The 18880-nt window shown below is 45.7% G+C and overlaps 1 protein-coding gene and 1 pseudogene across 1 annotated transcript; both read right to left on the bottom strand.

Moving 5' to 3' along the window:
* Positions 1-491: 491 nt before the first annotated feature.
* LOC136646126 (5S ribosomal RNA) lies at positions 492-608 on the bottom strand (annotated as a pseudogene).
* A 909-nt stretch (positions 609-1517) lies between these two features.
* Positions 1518-18518, bottom strand: LOC136644957 (lipase member M-like). The gene is made up of 9 exons (XM_066621214.1): positions 18417-18518; positions 16552-16669; positions 11508-11706; positions 9748-9857; positions 7050-7186; positions 6132-6278; positions 4511-4582; positions 3552-3617; positions 1518-1751 (listed from the first exon to the last, which is right to left on the bottom strand). The coding sequence occupies exons 1-9, from the start codon at positions 18516-18518 to the stop codon at positions 1518-1520; spliced, it is 1185 nt and encodes a 394-aa protein (XP_066477311.1).
* Between the last annotated feature and the right edge of the window lie 362 nt (positions 18519-18880).

Here is an 18880-nt window from a genome sequence, read left to right as displayed (position 1 = left end):
TCCTTCCTGACATATTGGACCCAAATGGTGAGACTGGGGGACACCTGTTCGGCTCCCTGGCCACTGACTTGCAGGGTTCCTCAGGGATCATTCTTGCCCCCCATGTTGTTTAACATCTACATGAAGCCACTGGGAGAAGTTATTTGGAGTTGGGTGACACCAATAAATCAATTGGGCTCCTCCTCTGCTCTCCTTCAGCCAATAAAAATACCAGACTGCCCAGACTTGAGTCATTTTCAGTCTTCCACACACGTGACTCATGCGTCAACAAGTCACCCCAAATCACACATTTTCACAACTCGAGTTCAAGTCACTGACTCAAGTTCTCAACCCTGGAAGTCCTCCTGACTTGGAAGGCAGCTAAGCAGCTGTTCCAGGGACATGCAGCTGTCCCTGGATGCTTAGGTGGCATATGTGGTCAGGGGGGCTTTTGCCCAGCTTCGGCTGGTGCATATGGTTGGTAACCTTCAGTCTCGAAAGACTATGGTATAAGCCTACAGCACCTGGTATTCCCAGGCGGTCTCCCATCCAAGTACTAACCAGGCCTTACCCGGCTTAGCTTCCGAGATCAGACAAGATCGGGCATCTGCAGGGTAACAGTTGCTGGTACTAGCTGTACCTGTATCAGTCAGAACTGGTGACAGTGGTCCATGCCCTAGTGACATCTTGGTTAGAGTACCCTAATACACTCTATGTGGTGTTATCCCTAAAAACACTTTGGAAGTTGCAGTTAGTGCAGAACGAGGAATCTCATTTAGTCACTGGGGCTCAGCGTGAGGAATCTGCTGGGCTTTTGCTTCAGTAGCTACACTGGCTGCCCATTCCTTTCTAAGCCCAATTCAAGATTTTGGTGATGACTGTTAAAGCCCTGTGTGGCATAGGACCGGGATACCTCAGGTTTGCCTTCCCCCATATTCCTGTATGCCCTCTGTGGTCACCACAGAGGGCCCTTCTTAGGATACCTCCTCTATCTGAAGCCAGGCAGATTGCGGTGAGGTATAGGGTCTTCTCAGTTGTGGCACCACACCTCTGGAACCAGCTACCAAAAGATCTGAGGGTAACCTCTTTGGTATATGTTTTCCGGCAGGGTTTGAAGATCCATTTGTTGTGCCTAGCCTTTGGGGAGGGAGGCACTCCTTAGAGATCCCCTTTTATGCTGCTGTACACTAATTGACATTTTAATCTACTCTTTTATTATTATTTTGAAAATTGTTTTAATGGTTTTTTATGGTTTCTATTTTAATATTTAATTCTGATGTTCTATTCCTATGTGTTTATGTTTGTGGTACAAACAATTGGATTTTTAGAAAAGCGGTATAGAAATCAAATAAATATCCCCACCAATAGTGCCAGTGCAACCAGCTAAAGGAAGATTAGTTTGTGAGCTAAAAGTAGTAACAATAGTAACAATGTAAATGGTATAAGAAAGAATTCAGAAAAACAAGCTCTAAAGATACAACATCTATCAGATTTTTTTTATACAATATATGCCACATATCTCAATATGACATGAGATCTTATTTATACTGCTGCATCAGAAAAAGCATATCAGGATATATTAGCTCTGGAGCATCAAGACCCCAGACACATTCTAAATGTTCCCAATAGGGAACATATTTTTGAAAAACTAAATGAGGGATGCGAGGGAGCAACAGTTCAGTATCCTTTTTCTGTGCAAGAATGTCTTTTCCTCCATACCACACAGCTGTTGGCACCTTCATGTTTTCTATTTTATAAAATGGAGGTGTGGTCTGTTGACAAAAACACATCAGAAATATGAAAACAGGTTTCAATGATCAATTCCATATCAGCTCTTACGTTGCAAACACAACAATACGCCTGGATTTGTAATATCTGGCTGTGAAAAGGTATTCATTAAATACCCAACATACATGTCCTTTCTATTCCAGAGGTCTATCAGGAAGTTTATAGCCTGAGACTGGGGTATCCCACTGATTCTCCTTGTTCTACCAAGTTTTTGTTATGCCCACTCTATCAATATTTTCCCTAGCTACCGAACATTCCAGTTCTCCCTTGCCTGGAGACTTCAGACATTTACATAAATGCACTTGTATATGGAATCCCCCAAGATGGGCTGCTTATCTGCTACTTTACCCCTGCAGGCTCTCATTCTGCTGGACAGGCTATCACATCCCCTTATGCTTCCACTTCCTATTTTATCACTACCTTGTTGTTCTCTAATCACCCTGTCCTCATTCTATAGGAATGAGGAGTCCTGAACCAGATGCCCCCCAGCTCCTATCGGCTTTCCCCCAGCGTCTGTTTAAAAGCTTGAATAGTATTCTTGAATAGTGTATTTTGACCCACTTTATGTGCCAGCCTATGTGGATGCCAGCCTGCAATGATGAACTATTTCAACCAGAACTCACACACTCAGACTGGACACCAGGATACTGCCTTTCTGAACCGCAGGCTAAGTTCCTGCAGAAACCAGTTACAGAGCCCCCAAATCCACAGATCCTACATACATCTGCAGATTCAATTATCTGAGGATTGGGTCCAGGCCCCCACAGTGTATGTACACCTGGGCCTCTTAATGCTTTATAAGGTATTTAAAATGCCACTTGCAGTTTCTCCATGGAACCGGAAGTTATGTTATTTTACCTAAAGGACTCAGTCTGAGCCCAGCAGAGGCCAGGGAGTGAATGTTCTCCACCTCTGCAGGGCTCAGAAGCCTCGTGTCCAGGGGATTGGCCCCCTGACTGTGGGAATGGACGTTTGCCCATGTCTGTGGTTTCAGCTATCCATGGGGGGTTCCAGAACAGAACCTCCACGTATAAGGGGGCATGCCTGTACTTTCCACTCTTTCCCCTTTTCCTCTCTCCCTTTCTCTAGCAGTTGGGGTGGAAGAGCAGAGGCTCCTAAAAATCTTCCCCTTAAAGTGGCCTTTTTTCCTTATTTCTTCAGATGCTCCATACTGCATTACTGGCAACTACCACCTTAAGACAGGATTTCTTTGTATGCAATAATTCTATATGTATTCTTTTATAAGAAAACTGTGTCCTTTTGAGTGAACACAAAAACACTGTGTCCTTTTGAGTGAACACTGTGTCCTTTTGAGTGAACACTTTTGTGTCCTCTTTTAGTTTCTTTGTTAATGAATGGGGATTTTTCTCCCATGCATTGGTTTGTTATTCATTCTAAGATCCCCTGTTTGAAAAGAATTGGGATGGATGGAAGCCATCATGGGAGCGGCACAGAAGTGTGCAGTAGAGATTATCAGTGGGGCAGCAAAGGTCAGTGCCCAACGTGGCCAGCATCCATCGCCACCCATATTTGACTGAGGGTCCAATCCTATCCAATTTTCCAGTTCCAGTGCAGCCATGCCAATGGGGCACACACTGCATCCTGTGGTGAGGAAGCAGTCACACAGGCCTCATCAAGGCATGGGAACGTTTGTTCCCTTACCTTGGGGCTGCATTGTGGCTGCATCGGTGCTGAAAAGTTGGATAGGATTGAGCCCTGAAACCTCTTAAAGACCACCTTAAATTACAGTACTCGCTTCCAAAATATTGCCTCTTTTTCCTTACCATGTTATAAAAATCTTTGTTCTTGGATCCATAGTCAAAATACTTAAATTGATTTGATCTGAATATCTAGAAAGAGGAACAGGAAATTCTGTTTAAAATCAGCTGAAATGTCAAAATAATAACTTTAAAGTATGGCTGGTCACATCCAACTTACATATCTGTAAAACTGAATAACCAGAATCCCTCGTATAAAATGAGTGCGAGCTCTGTGAAAAATTGGAGTCTGGAAGAAGAGCTCAATAATGGTACATGAGTTGCAGGAAGAATTTGCATATATAGGAACTAGCTGGTGGCCATTCAAAATTCAGGAATTTGTAAAATGAAGGTTTTGTACTAAAACATTTGTTATCCTTATGGTTGGAATAATGGAGCTCTTACAAAAGCATTCAAAAACTACTTAAGATGACACTTGATATTTGAGTGTTTGAGTTGAACAGATTCAAACAAATCTTGTCAGCCAAATACTGACACAAATACAGCAAATGGAACATTCAGTCAGTGGGCCCTCCTTATCTTGGCATTCACAGATTTGACCATCTGCAGATGGCTGCAGGGATGGAAGCCCTTCTGGGTTGTGCTGAGCCCATGACTCCCCTCCCTCGGCCCTGGCACACTGCCAAATGCATTGCAGAAGCACTTCTCAAACTGTGTGTTGTGAAGCACAGTTTTGGAAATGATTCTGTGATGCATTCTGGAATGTGGCCGGGCCAAGGAAGGGGACTGCAGACCTCGGCAAAACCTACAAGTGGCTTCTGGGACTGCCAGAAACTGCCACATGATGCTGTAGCAGGCGTGTTTTGCAGAGATCTGCACATGGGGTCATTAGCCACAGGTAAGGAACACTATTTTTCCCTTTTTTTCATTGATGTGACCATCCACAGATTTTGCATCTGCAGGAGGTCATTGAACTGTATTGACTTTTGTACTGTAACTATTGAGAATACGTTCAGAAATCCTACCTGGGCCCAATGTGTTTGTGTCTTCACAGAAGAAAAATCAGGAAATATTCCAGCATATACATCTGCTCGACTCTGAGGGGAAAAATGCAAAAGGAGATGTAAAGAATATCCACCCTGCATAAGTTATTTCCTCACTTATTTTGCTCTTTGGATTAAGGCTGCTGCCTAACAGCAAACTAAGTGTTAGCTGGCAAACTAGGTGTTAACAGCAAACTGATGTAACTAGGGCTTAGACTAGTGCAAGTCCCTTGTACCAGCCTAGGAGGGTTGCAAACATGCTGTAAAGCACTTTTGTGCCACCTCTAGAGCAAACCACACCAGCGCAGAGAGGTGCTCTGGCACATAGAGGCTGCGTCCAGTATCCATGGTGGCTTGCAGGGCAAGCTTTGTGTCAGCTGAACTCAGCCAACACAAGGCACTGGGGTGGCAGGGAGGAGGCGGAAGGGAGGTATTCTGGGGTGGGGGGAGGATGGGCGGAAGGCAGTTCAGGGGGTGGGTGGGTAGTAGTGGCGTACCTGGGTCCTGATGCCCGTGGCAACCCCCAGTTTTCTGCCCCCCACACCCCTTGCTCCCCCACCCCTTTTCCGCCCCCCCCACCCATGACCTGGAAGGAATTGCAGTGACGTCATCGTCACTGCAATTACTTCCGTGCAGCTACATCCTCCGTTCCCCCTTTGGAAAAAAGGGGGAATGAAGGAGGCAGCTGAGGCCCCAACGGAGCCTTCGCGCCACTTGTAAGTTCTTCGTTGGAGTGATTTGGAGCTGCTGGAAGCCCACCTGTCTGGGATGCTGCTTCCAGCAGCCCCAGACCGCTCCAAAGGAGACCTCCGCGCAGCTTACAAGCAGAGTGGAAACCTCCATCAGGGCCTGGGAAGCCCACAGGCTGTCCTCTCACCTGCAGAGACCTCTCCAAGGAAGCGAGAGGGCAGAGGTGCTCTAGGCCACCCTCTCGCTTCCTGAGGCCTCTCTGAGGAAGCGAGAGGACGGGGCACCTGGGCCAGAGCATCAGCGCTGATTCTCTAGGTCGCCCTCTCGCCTCCGGAGGCCTCTCTGGAGGCAGTGAGAGGGCGGGCACCAGGGCCAGAGCATCAGCGTGACAGGTGGGGGGGTGGCCCAGTTCGGCGCTGAGTCACTGCCGGAGATGCAGCTTCTTGCTGCCTCTTCAGGAGCGCTCTTGGGTGCCCCTCCTCTGTCGAGAGGAGGCTTTTCTTAAAGGGACAGAAACCGGCAGAGCTGCCAGCTTCTTTCCCTTTAAAGAAAAAAGCGGGTGGGCAGGCGGGCAGGCAGCGGCAGGGGAGGCTTGTGGCAGCCACCCTGGGGGGTCGGCGCTCAGGGCAGTTGCCCCATTTGCCCCCCTCTAGGTACGCCAGTGGCGGGTAGGGAGCAGGAGTCAGGGCTGGGACCTCACTCTTATGCTGGATCCCAACCCCTGTTTCTGAGCTGTGCAGAGTGGCTTCAAGTCGCACTGCTCTCCTTAGTCTTGCCACCTGCAGGATCCCTGCACATAAGTTATTTTTCCCCTTTGTGCAATTCTTACTCATCTTTAAAAAGCACCACTGGTAACAACAATGTTTCTGGTTGTTAAGCAACATGCATCAATAAGAACATAGAGCCCACCTACCACATTTAAGTTGTTCTCATTAACTCCTGTTATTGTGAAGATGACTTGGAGACAAATTCGGTCTATCCCTGGATAGCTGCACAGTTTGGTGTCAATGTATTTAATGCGGTTACTGAGTAAACAGAATTCTTTCTTCCCGAATATAACCTGGGAATTAAACATGCAGAATCTTTAGAAACCAATCTAACCAGTAGCCCTGAATCACAAGGAAATGTTAAGGTTCTTTCCAAGGACTTTTTCGCCTTAGATTAAAGCCTGCTTGTTAGGAAAGGTGAAGCCAAGGTGTCCCTGAGACACCTTTCTTGCTTGACTGAAAGTGTCTCATTTAAGGCCTCTCATAACATAAAGCTGGTATAAGTGATTGGCAGGGCCTGATCTACCTTACAAAGCCTCTGAACTGCCCTGTGTGTCAGTAGAGTCATTAGGTGGTGAAGAGGGTGCGGGTAGTACCGGGTAACGTGCATGGGGGTGTGACACCCACACTGGCCAATTATTTTTTAATAATACCATTTTGTTATATATCATTCAATGTGTGATTCATGAAGAAATCAATGAAACAAACGCTGTTGAAATATCTTGCTTCTATCAAAAGTTATAGCCAAAAAAATCAGCCGGTGTGGGACAACGGTGCATCACCACACCTACTGTCTGGGGCATTGCCCCACCCATTTTCTGGGAGGAGGTCCATAATGGGGGGTGACATGCTGGCCACCTGCACCAGGTGATGCAAACCCTAGTCATGCCACTGCTGTGTGTCCAAGGACATCAGCAGGTGCATAACTGTGCATGCAGGACTGTACTGGTGAAATGATGTGAAAAAAAGATTGGATGACAGCAGCAATTATTCACTACTAATGTCAGAAAAGAAATATTGGAATGATGAGTTTGTACAATGAAGTTTACATGAGAAATACTGACTCTTCTAACTGCTTCAGGAAGTGACAGCAGAAATCCGAAAAAGCCTCTAGTATCCACCAATGTGTAGGCAGGAGCAAAGCTGATGAAGAGTTTGACCTTTTGAGCCAGCTGCGGCATGACTGAAAAGGCAACGAGGCCTGTAAAAGAGAACAAAATTCAGAAACCTCAATTGGACAACCTGTAGGACTTCACATAGGAGGGGAGCACTTGCATTGGTTTGCATGTGTTAACACCTCTCACCTGTACTGTATCCAGGTTTTGGACACCTGAAAATAAATCCCCATAATGAGATTACTGTCCTGTTGATTGTGCAGTCTGATCCATCTTTCCGGGTCTCTTCTTCCTGTGTATTCAGTTTTTGTGTGTGTGTGTGTGTGTGTGTGTGTGTGTGTGTGTGTGTGTGTTTTAATGGGAAGACTGCTCATATGCCTCGACATAAGACTGAGCTCTGACCAACAGGGAACCACCTTTTTATTTATTTTTTCTGCATAGGACTCTCTGTAAATGTTGTTGTTCAACAGTGCTATATAAAACTTTTTACTAATAATAAGAATTGAATCTCTGCAGTTCCCAAGACCTACTGATTCTTTGGTCAGCATAGGATTTATGCACTTAACAGTGACTTCACAGACAAGGAGCAACGGCAATTTGTTTTTTACCACTGCACCTTCTTTCCCAACATGTGTCACCAGAGGTTTCTGCTTGTCCTGCAGCATAAAACCCCAGAGGGCCTGATCCCTGAGAATGAATAAACTGGTGAACAGGTACAAGGAGAGTTAAATGAAAACTGCCCAACTCAATTCTGAGGGGCCAAATGTTTCTGAGACTGGCAACCCAACACCATGGGCAGTTTGAGGCAGTGAAATGAGCTGTTGTCTTAAGAAAGAGTTAAATGTGGGAACAGTTTCCTCCCTTGGCAGTCAGGGAGGGGGCATTGAGGAGCCTTATTACAGTGCTAAACTGCAGGAATCAAAGGTGATTTTTTAGAGACATTTGTAAAACAAGCACCCTATTGACCTGCAAAGCAAAGAGAGAGGGAGAGAGAGCATCAGAAGGCAGCACTCACTGTGCTGGAGGTGGGGGGAGGAAGACTATTTTCAGCTCCACAAGGAGCTATAGCAGCCAGGAGGACTGGGCAAGATCCCATTTCTAATCCCCCTCCCACCTCTGAATCTTTGATGTGCAATTTGTAAGCCAATCAGCAAGGTGAGCTTTTAAAATAAACACAGGTTTAAACACAGGTTTAAAATGAACACATGCAGGTTCTGAAAGGGTAGCCTCAGATCTTGCCTGAGGCAAGCTTCCTGTGGACGTGTGGTGGGCCTGGTGAGGGAAGGAGGAGAGGCATGTGGCAGTGTTTGTGTTCTCGCTGATGAGCAAAAGAAGTGATGACAAGGCAGAGGGTTCTCGGACTACCCTGAAGAAGAGGTCAGACAGGCAAGAGTTTTTCACCTGCAAGGTCTCCTGCAGGCCAGTGGGTTGCTGTGGCTGGGGGGTCTCTGGGGGCCAGAGGGTCACTGGTGGCCCATGGGCCATACTTTGGAATCCCGTGGTTTAATATCTTAGTTTAAAAAAAATCTCTGACCAAATCATTACCAGTGAACTGTCTCTTATGTCCATGATACACTGATACCACATAATGGATAACATATGAATCAGCAGTCTGACTGCAATCCTAGGCAGGTCTACTCAAATGTAAATTGAATTGTTTTCAATTGGACTCACTCCTAGAAAATAATATTTTTGTACAGAATTGCAGCCTAAGATTATCAGGTGGCCATGAATCAAAAAGCAAGAAGAGTTAGAAGATTTCCCACATCTTGAAGGGGATAAAAGTCTAGGCCAGGTCACATTGCACATGATAGCTAAAGTTAAATAGAAACTAAGATAAATAAAAGCTCACAGGGCTTTCCTGTGAACAGGGACTTCATGTGTCTTCCCTAAAATGACTGCTTATCTTTCTTTTCTTCTTAATGCAGACCTATTAAGAAAGATCAATGTGTGAAGGTCAGAATTTATCAAAGTGTATAGAAAGAACATGTGGGGGAAAGCATGTTCTGCCCATCCTGTTATGCTCCCCTTGAAGCCCTGGCTCTTGCTTCCAGTGTTAAATGCTCATCATGGGGAGAAGTTCTCCCAGTGATGATGATGATGATGATGATGATGATTATTAACAGTATTTATATACCGCTTTTCAACTAAAAGTTCACAAAGCGGTTTACAGAGAAAAATCAAATAACTAATTGGCTCCCTGTCCCAAAAGGGCTCACAATCTAAAAAGATGCAAAAAGAATACCAGCAGACAGCCACTAGAACAGACAGTGCTGGGGTGAGATGGGCCAGTGATTTCACAGTGGGCTTTCCTCCCCTGCTCCAGAGCAAAGGGAGGAGATGGATCACACTTGATCAAGGTTTCCTGGGTGTAACCGAGCCCTGCATCTTCCTTTCTTGGTTCACTTGTGACTTGGTCTATGCAGTAGTCTATGCAGGCTTTGCTCTTACCACCTGAGGGGGAGGGGCTGTTTACAAAATGTGTTGAGGCACCTGCAAAACATTGCGCTGTGCCTCCCCTGAATAGTACTGGTTCTATGAACCTGATTTTTTTTTTAAAGATCTATTCTGCCCTATGGCCAGGACACTGAGAATTCAGAAAGGAATTAAGAGGGAAGCATATTTCATTCTATTACTCTCAACTTACCTGCTGCAGCACCCTGGGAGTGGGCCACGAGGTATAACGTATTCTGCTTAATTTTCTGCAGGATAAAGTTTATTGTTGCTGGAACATCATATATCCCCAATTCATGAAAACTACAATACAAACATTAAAAAATAGAGTTAAGATGTTTCCCAACAACACACAAATACCATAGTATAGGGCAGCACTTCTCAAACTATCTGATGTGGGGGACCAGCAATTTTTTTTCTTTATGTGCAAGAGACTGACACCTTTTTCACCTTATATCTGTGACTTATTATTACTATTGTGTCTTTCTTTCTTGGACATTTGCAACAAACTGGTAGTTAATGGCTTGTGGACCACCACTTTGAGTAGCACTGGTATAAGAATACTTGGAACAGGGCTTGATAATGTTTTCACTTACAGGGCAAGGTGGCAGATTTATTGTCCTGTGGAAGGAGAACTGAAACAAGCACTCTATCTTTACTGCAGTGCTTCCCAAAATGTGAGCTGGGACCCGCCAGTGGGTCACAAGTCTATTTTTGGTGGGTTGCAAAAAATTTTTAGAAAAGAAAAAAACTTTGCATGCATCCTTGCCCAGTTTGCAGAAGAAAATTGTTAGCTGGAATCCTAACCTGTGGTACAAGGTCAACTTAATACCCCCAAATTAAAATGTCATTTCCAAGAGTGGATTTCAGTGCTAAAAAGTTTGGGACACACTGCTTTAGTGCATTTACGGGTAGCTCAATGCTAAACTATACTAGCACAGCCAAACCTCATGTCTGCATCCTATGCAGTTTAGGATGTGACTGGAGGTCACAGCTGCCGATCCCCCCCCTTCTGGGCCCAATCCACCCCCTATCTGCTCTCCACCTGCCTCAAAATGTCCCTTCCCTGCCTCCATTCACCTCCCGTGCCATCCAGGGCACATTTACTTGGCTCAGGGTCAGGATGCAGCCTGACCAAGCCTTACAGAATGTTTGCGACACTCGAAGCCAGTGCAGGGAGGCCTGTGCTTGCTCAGCCCAAACTGACCTGCATGCCTTTAAAAGGGAATTGGACAAGTTTCAGGAGGAAAAATCCATTACAGGTTACAAGCCATGATGTGTATGTGCCAACTCCTGATTTTAGAAATGGGCTATGTCAGAATGCCAGATGCAAGGGAGGGCACCAGGATGCATGTCTGTTGTTATCTGGTGTGCTCCCTGGGGCATTTGGTGGGCCACTGTGAGATACAGGAAGCTGGACTAGATGGGCCTATGGCCTGATCCAGTGGGGCTGTTCTTATGTTCTTATGAAAATTAAAAATCCAAAGCAAGAAATTTAAAGAATTTAAAGTCATATGAATTTAAACTCATATGAATTTAAAGTCATATTGTTTGATTTGATTTTTCAACCAGGATTTTGAATTGTTAATTCTGGCTACAATGCAGGAATGGGTTTCTCTCTAAGTACTGATAATAACAACAATGACTCAGAATTCACAACAGGAAAGCAAGCAATGGTGTTAACGCACTCGCCATTTTGTTTGTTTTTGTAAACAGCAAAGATGATCTTCTTGAATCATTTATATTTATTTATAGGGAACTCTGAAAAGTTTTTGACTTAAAGTTCACTGTACAAAATGAGTCTCTATGTTTACCATAAGCTCAGTGCAAGAATTTGAGTCAGCATTTACTGTACTAATGGAATAAAACTGCAAAGGGGTAGAAGGCAAAGATGCCCTTTCACCAAGATTTGTTTCCCATCTTCCTAATATGTGAACTGTTTTCTAAGCTTACCTGAAATTCCAGAATTCTTCCTGATCAACAGACAGATACTTGTGTCTTCTAGACCAGGTGGTCCCCCTGCAATTAAGAATCCAGACATCATAGCCAGCATCTGCTAGGAAGAATGCCAGACTGTTGTTGGGAAGATTTGCAATCCAGGACCTACCCTCAGCCACGAAACCATGTACCAGTAATACAGCTGGCCTGTGCCCTGGAAAATAAACAAAGCAGAAACTGTGGGATCTGAGATTAGTCATTCTACCTTTGCAGGAAGGTGGCACCTGGGAGGGGTAGTCTGGACTTGGATGACTTGGACACAAAAAAGCGTTCTCTTAAGTGCTACCTGTTCCATGTGCAGGGCCAGCTAGGCAGGCGGAGATCAGGGGTCTCAATGCGTGGATGAGACAGTGGTGTGTGGGGGGGGGGTTAGATTCCTTAGACACTGGGGAATGTTTTGGGACAAGCGGGGCCTGTACAAGAGGGACGGGCTTCCATGAACCAGAATGGAACCAGACTGCTGGCGCATAACATTCAAAAGGTGGCAGAGCAGCTTTTAAACTGATCCCTGGGGGAAGGCTGACAGGAGCCGAGGGGCATCGGGTTCGGGACTCCTCATCCCTATGGGACGAGGATGGGGAGATTAGAGAACAACAAGACAAAGGCAGAGTAGGAGAAGAAATTGGGAATAGTAGCATGATGGGATGTGATAGACGGTTTGGCACAATGAGAGGATGTGGAGACAAAGGAGCGAATAAGCAGTCCATCCTGGGGCATTCCATGTACAAATGCTTTTATGCAAATTCCTGAAGTCTCCAAGCAAAGATGGGAGAACTGAAATGTCTGGTGACAAGGGAAAATATTGACATAGTGGGCATAACGGAAACCTGGTGGAATGCGGAGAATCAGTGGAATACCGCAATCCCAGGCTATAAACTCTACAGGAGGGACAGGGAGGGGTGTGTTGGAGGTGGGGTGGCCATTTATGTTAAGGAAGGGATAGAATCCAGCAAAGTAGAGATTGAAGGTGGGTCCGACTCCATAGAATCTCTATGGGTTAAATTACCAGGCCTGAGGAGTGATGTAATACTGGGGGCGTACTATCGTCCTGCAGACCAAAAACTGGAAGGGGACCTTGAAATGAGGAAACAGATCAGGGAGGTGACAAGGAGGGACAGGGTTGTAATCATGGGGGACTTCAATTATCCTCATATTGACTGGGTCAATTTGTGTTCTGGTCAGGAGAACAGAAATTCCTTGAAAAGGAGACCAAATTCCTTGACATGCTAAATGACTGTGCCTTAGAGCAGCTAGTCATGGAGCCCACCAGAGGACAGGTGACTCTGGATTTAATATTGTGCAGTACTCAGGACCTGGTTAGTGATGTCAATGTTACTGAGCCATTGGGGAAACAGTGATCATGCTGCGATCCGTTTCGACATGCACATTGGGGGAAGAATGCCGGGCAAATCTCTCTCAAAAACCCTTGACTTCCGACGAGCGGACTTCCCTCAAATGAGGAGGCTGCTTAGAAGGAGGTTGAAAGGGAAGGTAAAAAGAGTCCAGTCTATACAGAAAGCATGGAGGTTGCTCAAATCAACAGTAATAGAGGCTCAGCGGAACTGTATCCCACAAAGGAAGAAGGGCTCGACTAAGTCCAGGAGGGTGCCCACATGGCTAACCAGCCAAGTTAGAGAGGCCATAAAGGTCAAGGAAGCTTCCTTCCATAAATGGAAGTCTTGCCCTAATGAGGAGAATAAAAAGGAACATAAACTGTGGCAAAGAAATGTAAGAAGGTGATACAGGAGGCCCAGACGGACTATAAGGAACACATGGCCAGCTGCATTAAGGGGAATAATAAAATTTTCTTCAAATATGTTAGAAGCAGGAAACCCGCCAGAGAAGTGGTTGGCCCTCTGGATGGTAAGGGAGGGAAAGGGGAAATAAAAGGAGACTTAGAGATGGCAGAAAAATTAAATGAGTTCTTTGCATCTGTCTTCACGGCAGAAGACCTCGGGCAGATATCGCTGCCTGAACGGCCCCTCCTAACCAAGGAGTTAAGTCAGATAGAGGTTAAAAGAGAAGATGTTTCAGACCTCATTGAGAAATTAAAGATCAATAAGTCACCGGCCCCTGATGGCATCCACCCTAGAGTTATTAAGGAATTGAAGAATGAAGTTGCTGATCTCTTGACTAAAATATGCAACTTGTCCCTCAAAACAGCCACATTGCCAGAAGATTGGAGGATAGCAAATGTCATGCCGATCGTTAAAAAGGGAAAGAGGGGGGACCCAGGAAACTATAGGCCGGTCAGCCTAACATCTATACTGGGTAAGATGGTGGAATACCTCATCAAAGATAGAATCTCAAAACACATAGATGAACAGGCCTTGCTGAGGGAGAATCAGCATGTCTTCTGTAAGGGTAAGTCTTGCTTCACAAACCTTTTAGAATTCTTTGAAAAGGTCAACAGGCATGTGGATGCGGGACAACCCATGGACATTATATATCTGGACTTTCAGAAGGCGTTTGACACGGTCCCTCACCAAAGGCTGCTGAAAAAACTCTACAATCAGGGAATTAGAGGGCAGGTCCTCTCCTGGATTGAGACCTGGTTGAAGACCTTGAAACAGAGAGTGGGTGTCAATGGGCAATTTTCACAATGGAGAGAAATGAAAAGCGGTGTGCCCCAAGGATCTGTCCTGGGACCGGTGCTCTTCAACCTCTTCATAAATGACCTGGAGACAGGGTTCAGCGGTGTGGTGGCTAAGTTTGCAGACGACACCAAACTTTTCGGAGTGGTGAAGACCAGAAGTGATTGTGAGGAGCTCCAGAAGGATCTCTCCAAACTGGCAGAATGGGCAGCAATATGGCAGATGCATTTCAATGTAAGTAAGTGTAAAGTCATGCACATTGGGGCAAAAAATCAAAACTTCACATATAGGCTAATGGGTTCTGAACTGTCTGTGACAGATCAGGAGAGAGATCTTGGGGTGGTGGTGGACAAGTCAATGAAAGTGTCGACCCAATGTGCGGCAGCAGTAAATTCTATGCTTGGGATCATTAGAAAACGTATTGAAAACAAAACACCTAATATTATAATGCCGTTGTACAAATCTATGGTAAGGCCACACCTGGAGTATTGTGTCCAGTTCTGGTCGTCGCATCTGAAAAAGGATATAGTGGAAATGGAAAAGGTGCAAAAGAGGGCAACTAAGATGATTGCTGGGCTGGGGCATCTTACTTATGAGGAAAGGCTATGGCGTTTGGGCCTCTTCAGCCTAGAAAAGAGACACCTGAGGGGGGACATAATTGAGACATACATGGGAAGGATAGAGAGATGCTCTTTATACTCTCACATAACACCAGAACCAGGGGACATCCACTAAAATTGAATGTTGGGAGAGTTAGAACAGACAAAAGAAAATTTCTTTACACAGCGTGTGGTTGGTCTGTGGAACTCCTTGCCACAGGATGTGGTGACAGCATCTGGCCTGGACGCCTTTAAAAAGGGATTGGACAAGTTTCTGGAGGAAAAATCCATTACGGAGTACAAGCCATGATGTGTATGTGCCACCTCCTGATTTTAGAAATGGGCTATGTCAGGATGCAGGTCTCTTGTTATCTGGTGTGCTCCCTGGGGCATTTGGTGGGGCCGCTGTGAGATACAGGAAGCTGGACTAGATGGGCCTATGGCCTGATCCAGTGGGGCTGTTCTTATGTTTTTAAAATCCAGAGTAAATCTCCCCTGCCAATACAATGTTCTGCATCCTGTGCTGGGGGCAGTAACAGGAACCTTGGAAAAACATTTGTTCCCATGCCCAGGGGTAAGCCTCTATTTGCCCAATGGGATCACCTTAGATCTGCATCAGCTACATTGCTGGCACAGGTCCAAGGCGAGTAAGGGAAAGGAGGGAAAACCAGTGGATGTTTTTCCCCTACTTGAAATAGTAACCAGGTGATCAAAGATTGGACTCAAATTCATGGTGGGGCAAAGTACTAAAGCACTCCATCCCACTTAGACTGCATTTCTTTTCTGAACCTTATTAGAGCAAGAGCTCAGAGCTCTCCTAGGCTTGACTGCCTTGCTTTGTCGACTGCCACTTGGAAGGCTGAAGAGGACATTCAGGGCCCAATCCTGAACTCCATTAGCATTGTTGCTGATCTCCAGCCCTGGAATTGGGCGTCAACAAAAGTGCTGCAAGGCACCAGAGAGGAGGGGCTGTTGGCACTGAGACTCAGTGCTACATGGAGGGCCAGACAGTACCCTTGAAGTACCTGCTAGCGAGTACTTTTCGGGCAGTGAGAGGTGGGGAGTGGATAGAATGTAAGTAAGTGGATACACTTAATTACATTGCCCCAGTTTCTCGGGGCAGTGTGAAATTGGCGGAGCCATGCAAAATAGCTGGCACAGACTTGAGAAGCCCCATTGCAAGACTTGGGACTTTCCCCGAGGAGAACTCCAGCAACTTCAGCAGAACCACCAGGGATAGGACTGGGCTGCCCAGCAGACGATCAGACAGTACAAATCACCTAACTTTTATCTACTTCATAACATTGACAACTCCATGAAAAACAAATACAATTGCCAGCACGAGCAAAGCTCAGACAAGCACAGCTAAGATTCAGGGGTGCTCACAAGCTGCAAGTCTCTCACAAGCTGCAGTGATGTGAAATCTTACTGAGGGAAGCTACTGCCCTGCAGTTATTCTGAATGGGATTTTCATTTCCATGAACATAGATTATATGCTCATCTGTCCCAATAAGAGAATCACAGGAGGAGAAAGGGAACCAGCAGTGGTTCACAAGACTGCAATCCTTTTTTGCATGACGAAACTTCTCTCAGTCACTCCCCTTCGCATCCTCCCATTCGGACAAAACTGAAACCACAACACGGGGGGGGGGGGGGGGAGAGAGAGAGAGAGAGAGAGAGAGGCTGCAGGCAGAAGAGGAGTGACTCTTGCAGCTGCTCTTCCCCTCACTGGGAAATAATAGCAGATCAAACATAATGGTACACTCAAACAAACATACAAAACACAGGCATTTCATTATAAAATACCTGTCTTTCCAGGACTGTGCACTCCATAAGGAATTCTGTTTACTTGTAGATAATAGCCATCAGCTGTCATGATTTCATACCGTTCACTAGGGTATCCCCAATAGTCAATAATTTCACTCTGCAAGGGAAAATAAAGATGTTAACCCTGAAAGTGGCGGGTCTGTGGCAGACCTGCCATTCACTTAATGGGGCTAATGCCCTGGGCATTGGGCATTGGGTCTCCCACAACTTTAGGACCACGCGGAAGCCTCTCTGAGACTCCCGAGGGGGTCAGAAACTGTGATTCTGGTTTGCTGGAAGCACAGTTTAAAGCATTGGGGAAACTTCAGGAAGCTTCCCCAACACATTCTGGTGCAAGAGCAGACTTGTGCCTGGGAGCAGTGGCATCCCGCGTTGGGGTGCCGTTGTGGACCTTTGTCCCAGGGTGCAGTGTTGCTACTGCCTGAAAGCAGGGATGAGAAAACCCAGTGTGGCTTGACTCAAGTCGAATTGCCGAGTCACCACCCCCCATGATTTGTCTTGGAAGAGACTCATAACAGGGGCACTTTCTGAGTCTCTGAGTCACCTTTTAGTGACCCTAAACAAGCACCCCCAGACACAGGCAGACTTGAGTCAGCACACATGGGAATGGGTGCCGCGTCAGGGGGGCCCTGACTCAAGTCTTTTTCGGAGTCTTCCACGTGTGCGACTCACAAGTCACAGAGTAACCCAAAATCACGCATTTTCACGACTGGAGTCCAAGTCACCTGACTCGAGTTCCCAATACTGCCTGAAAGTATCCATGAGTACTGCTAAGTAACTTGACTAGACCAAAGTTCTCATAAAGAAAGAAGTGACAGGAAATAATAACCTGTTATCTATCAACTGTCTAGCATTAACACCTTCTTCCTGTTAAGCTGTCGCTAGTAATTGAATGGGGCATCAATGCTCAATAAAAATAGGATTCTAAAATTTGGAGGCATAGTTAACATTACTAATGTGTCTTACAGTCCAGTCCTATCAGGGCCTAACACTCTTGATCAGTGGTTTTCAAACTGGGGGGTTATGACCCACCAGCCAGGGAAGCATTTATCCCTGCTCCTTTAAGCGGCATGGAGGGGGGGGAAGGCAGCAACATGATCTCCAGGATTGCACTGTTGCCAGGGACAGGAGAGTTTTATTTTTTTTAAGTTGGCTCCAGCCAATTGTGGAATCTTGGTAGGTCCAGGTAGTCTGGGGAGCCCCCTGCAGGGCTCCCCAAGCCTCTGTAATTGTGGAAAAACAACAAAAAAAAACTGGCACTTCCAGTTTTTGTTGCAAAACCTGAAGTGTCCTTTTTTTTTGTTTTTTTCACAGTTGAGGCTTGGGGAGCCCTGTAGAGGCCCACTATAAATTTGCAGCCACCAGACTACCTTCACTTGTTGAACTCCCATTACCATTTGATTGCTGAGAATGACCATTGCCCTGCTGAGTGATTCTGGTCTTGTCCAGGCCACCATAAGCAACTGAAAGAATAATGGTCCACAGTAGTATAAGGAATACTGGTCCATAATAGTGTAAGGAATACTGCCTAGTTCATCAGTATGGTGAACCGCTGCACAAGAATGGATGGTCACGAGAAACAAAATGTGTGTGGCCCATACAGCTGAGCCCTGTCTATGGTTCTACGCATGAATTCAAGCTCTGTGAGTTCGCCGGATCCTAGAAATGTGGAAGGAAGACTTGAGTCAAGCACTTCCTGAAGGACTTGCCACTTTGGGATAACCTGAGCACGGATGAAGATCCTCCTGCGAAGCATCTGTAAAACTGGTTCCAATGAATATTGTGAGATTCCACTATGATAGCACAACTTACTATTTCAAAATGCATCTGAAGAAGTAACTTACAATATTCATAAATCCTTGAGGATTCAGGTGTCTTTTTGTTATCAACTCTTCTGTATTTGCAGACTGTTGGATCAAGCATGCTACCACCATAAACAGCCACATTGTAAACCTGTAAAAGATCATGTCAGTAATTTCAAAAGGATGTAGTGCAGCGGTGTCAAACCTGTTTCATACAGAGGGCTGAAGTCAGCATTCATGGTGTCTGCTGAGGGCCATAAGTGACAGCATTAAGCAGATGATGGCCAGAAATAAGCACTTTGCTGTCATGTAGAAACTCATTAGGTGCAAATGACAAAAGAGGAAAAGTGCATATCTGGATCATCTTTTCAAGATATGAGAGAGCTCAATTATCATGCTGGGAGAGCCCAATTATGAAAGGAGCCTGATAAACTGCTTCTGGGGGCTGCATCCAGCTCACGGAACTTATGTTTGACACCCCTGATATAGTGTCTAGCCTATGAAAA

This window comes from Tiliqua scincoides, chromosome 3, assembly GCF_035046505.1.
Source record: "Tiliqua scincoides isolate rTilSci1 chromosome 3, rTilSci1.hap2, whole genome shotgun sequence".
Taxonomy (NCBI): Eukaryota; Metazoa; Chordata; class Lepidosauria; order Squamata; family Scincidae; genus Tiliqua; species Tiliqua scincoides.
The sequence above is the reverse complement of the archived record's forward strand: the minus strand, read 5'-3'. Positions and strand labels throughout refer to the sequence as shown.

Coding starts and splice junctions, on each gene's coding strand:
- LOC136644957 (XM_066621214.1), bottom strand. CDS start 18,518: ATGTGGCTGTTTATGGTGGTAGCATGCTTGATCCAACAGTCTGCAAAT. Junction 7,187..9,747: donor CTCCCAGGGTGCTGCAGCAG/GTAAGTTGAGAG, acceptor TCTCTTTTACAG/GCCTCGTTGCCTTTTCAGTC. Junction 4,583..6,131: donor ATGAGAACAACTTAAATGTG/GTAGGTGGGCTC, acceptor TTTTCCCCTCAG/AGTCGAGCAGATGTATATGC.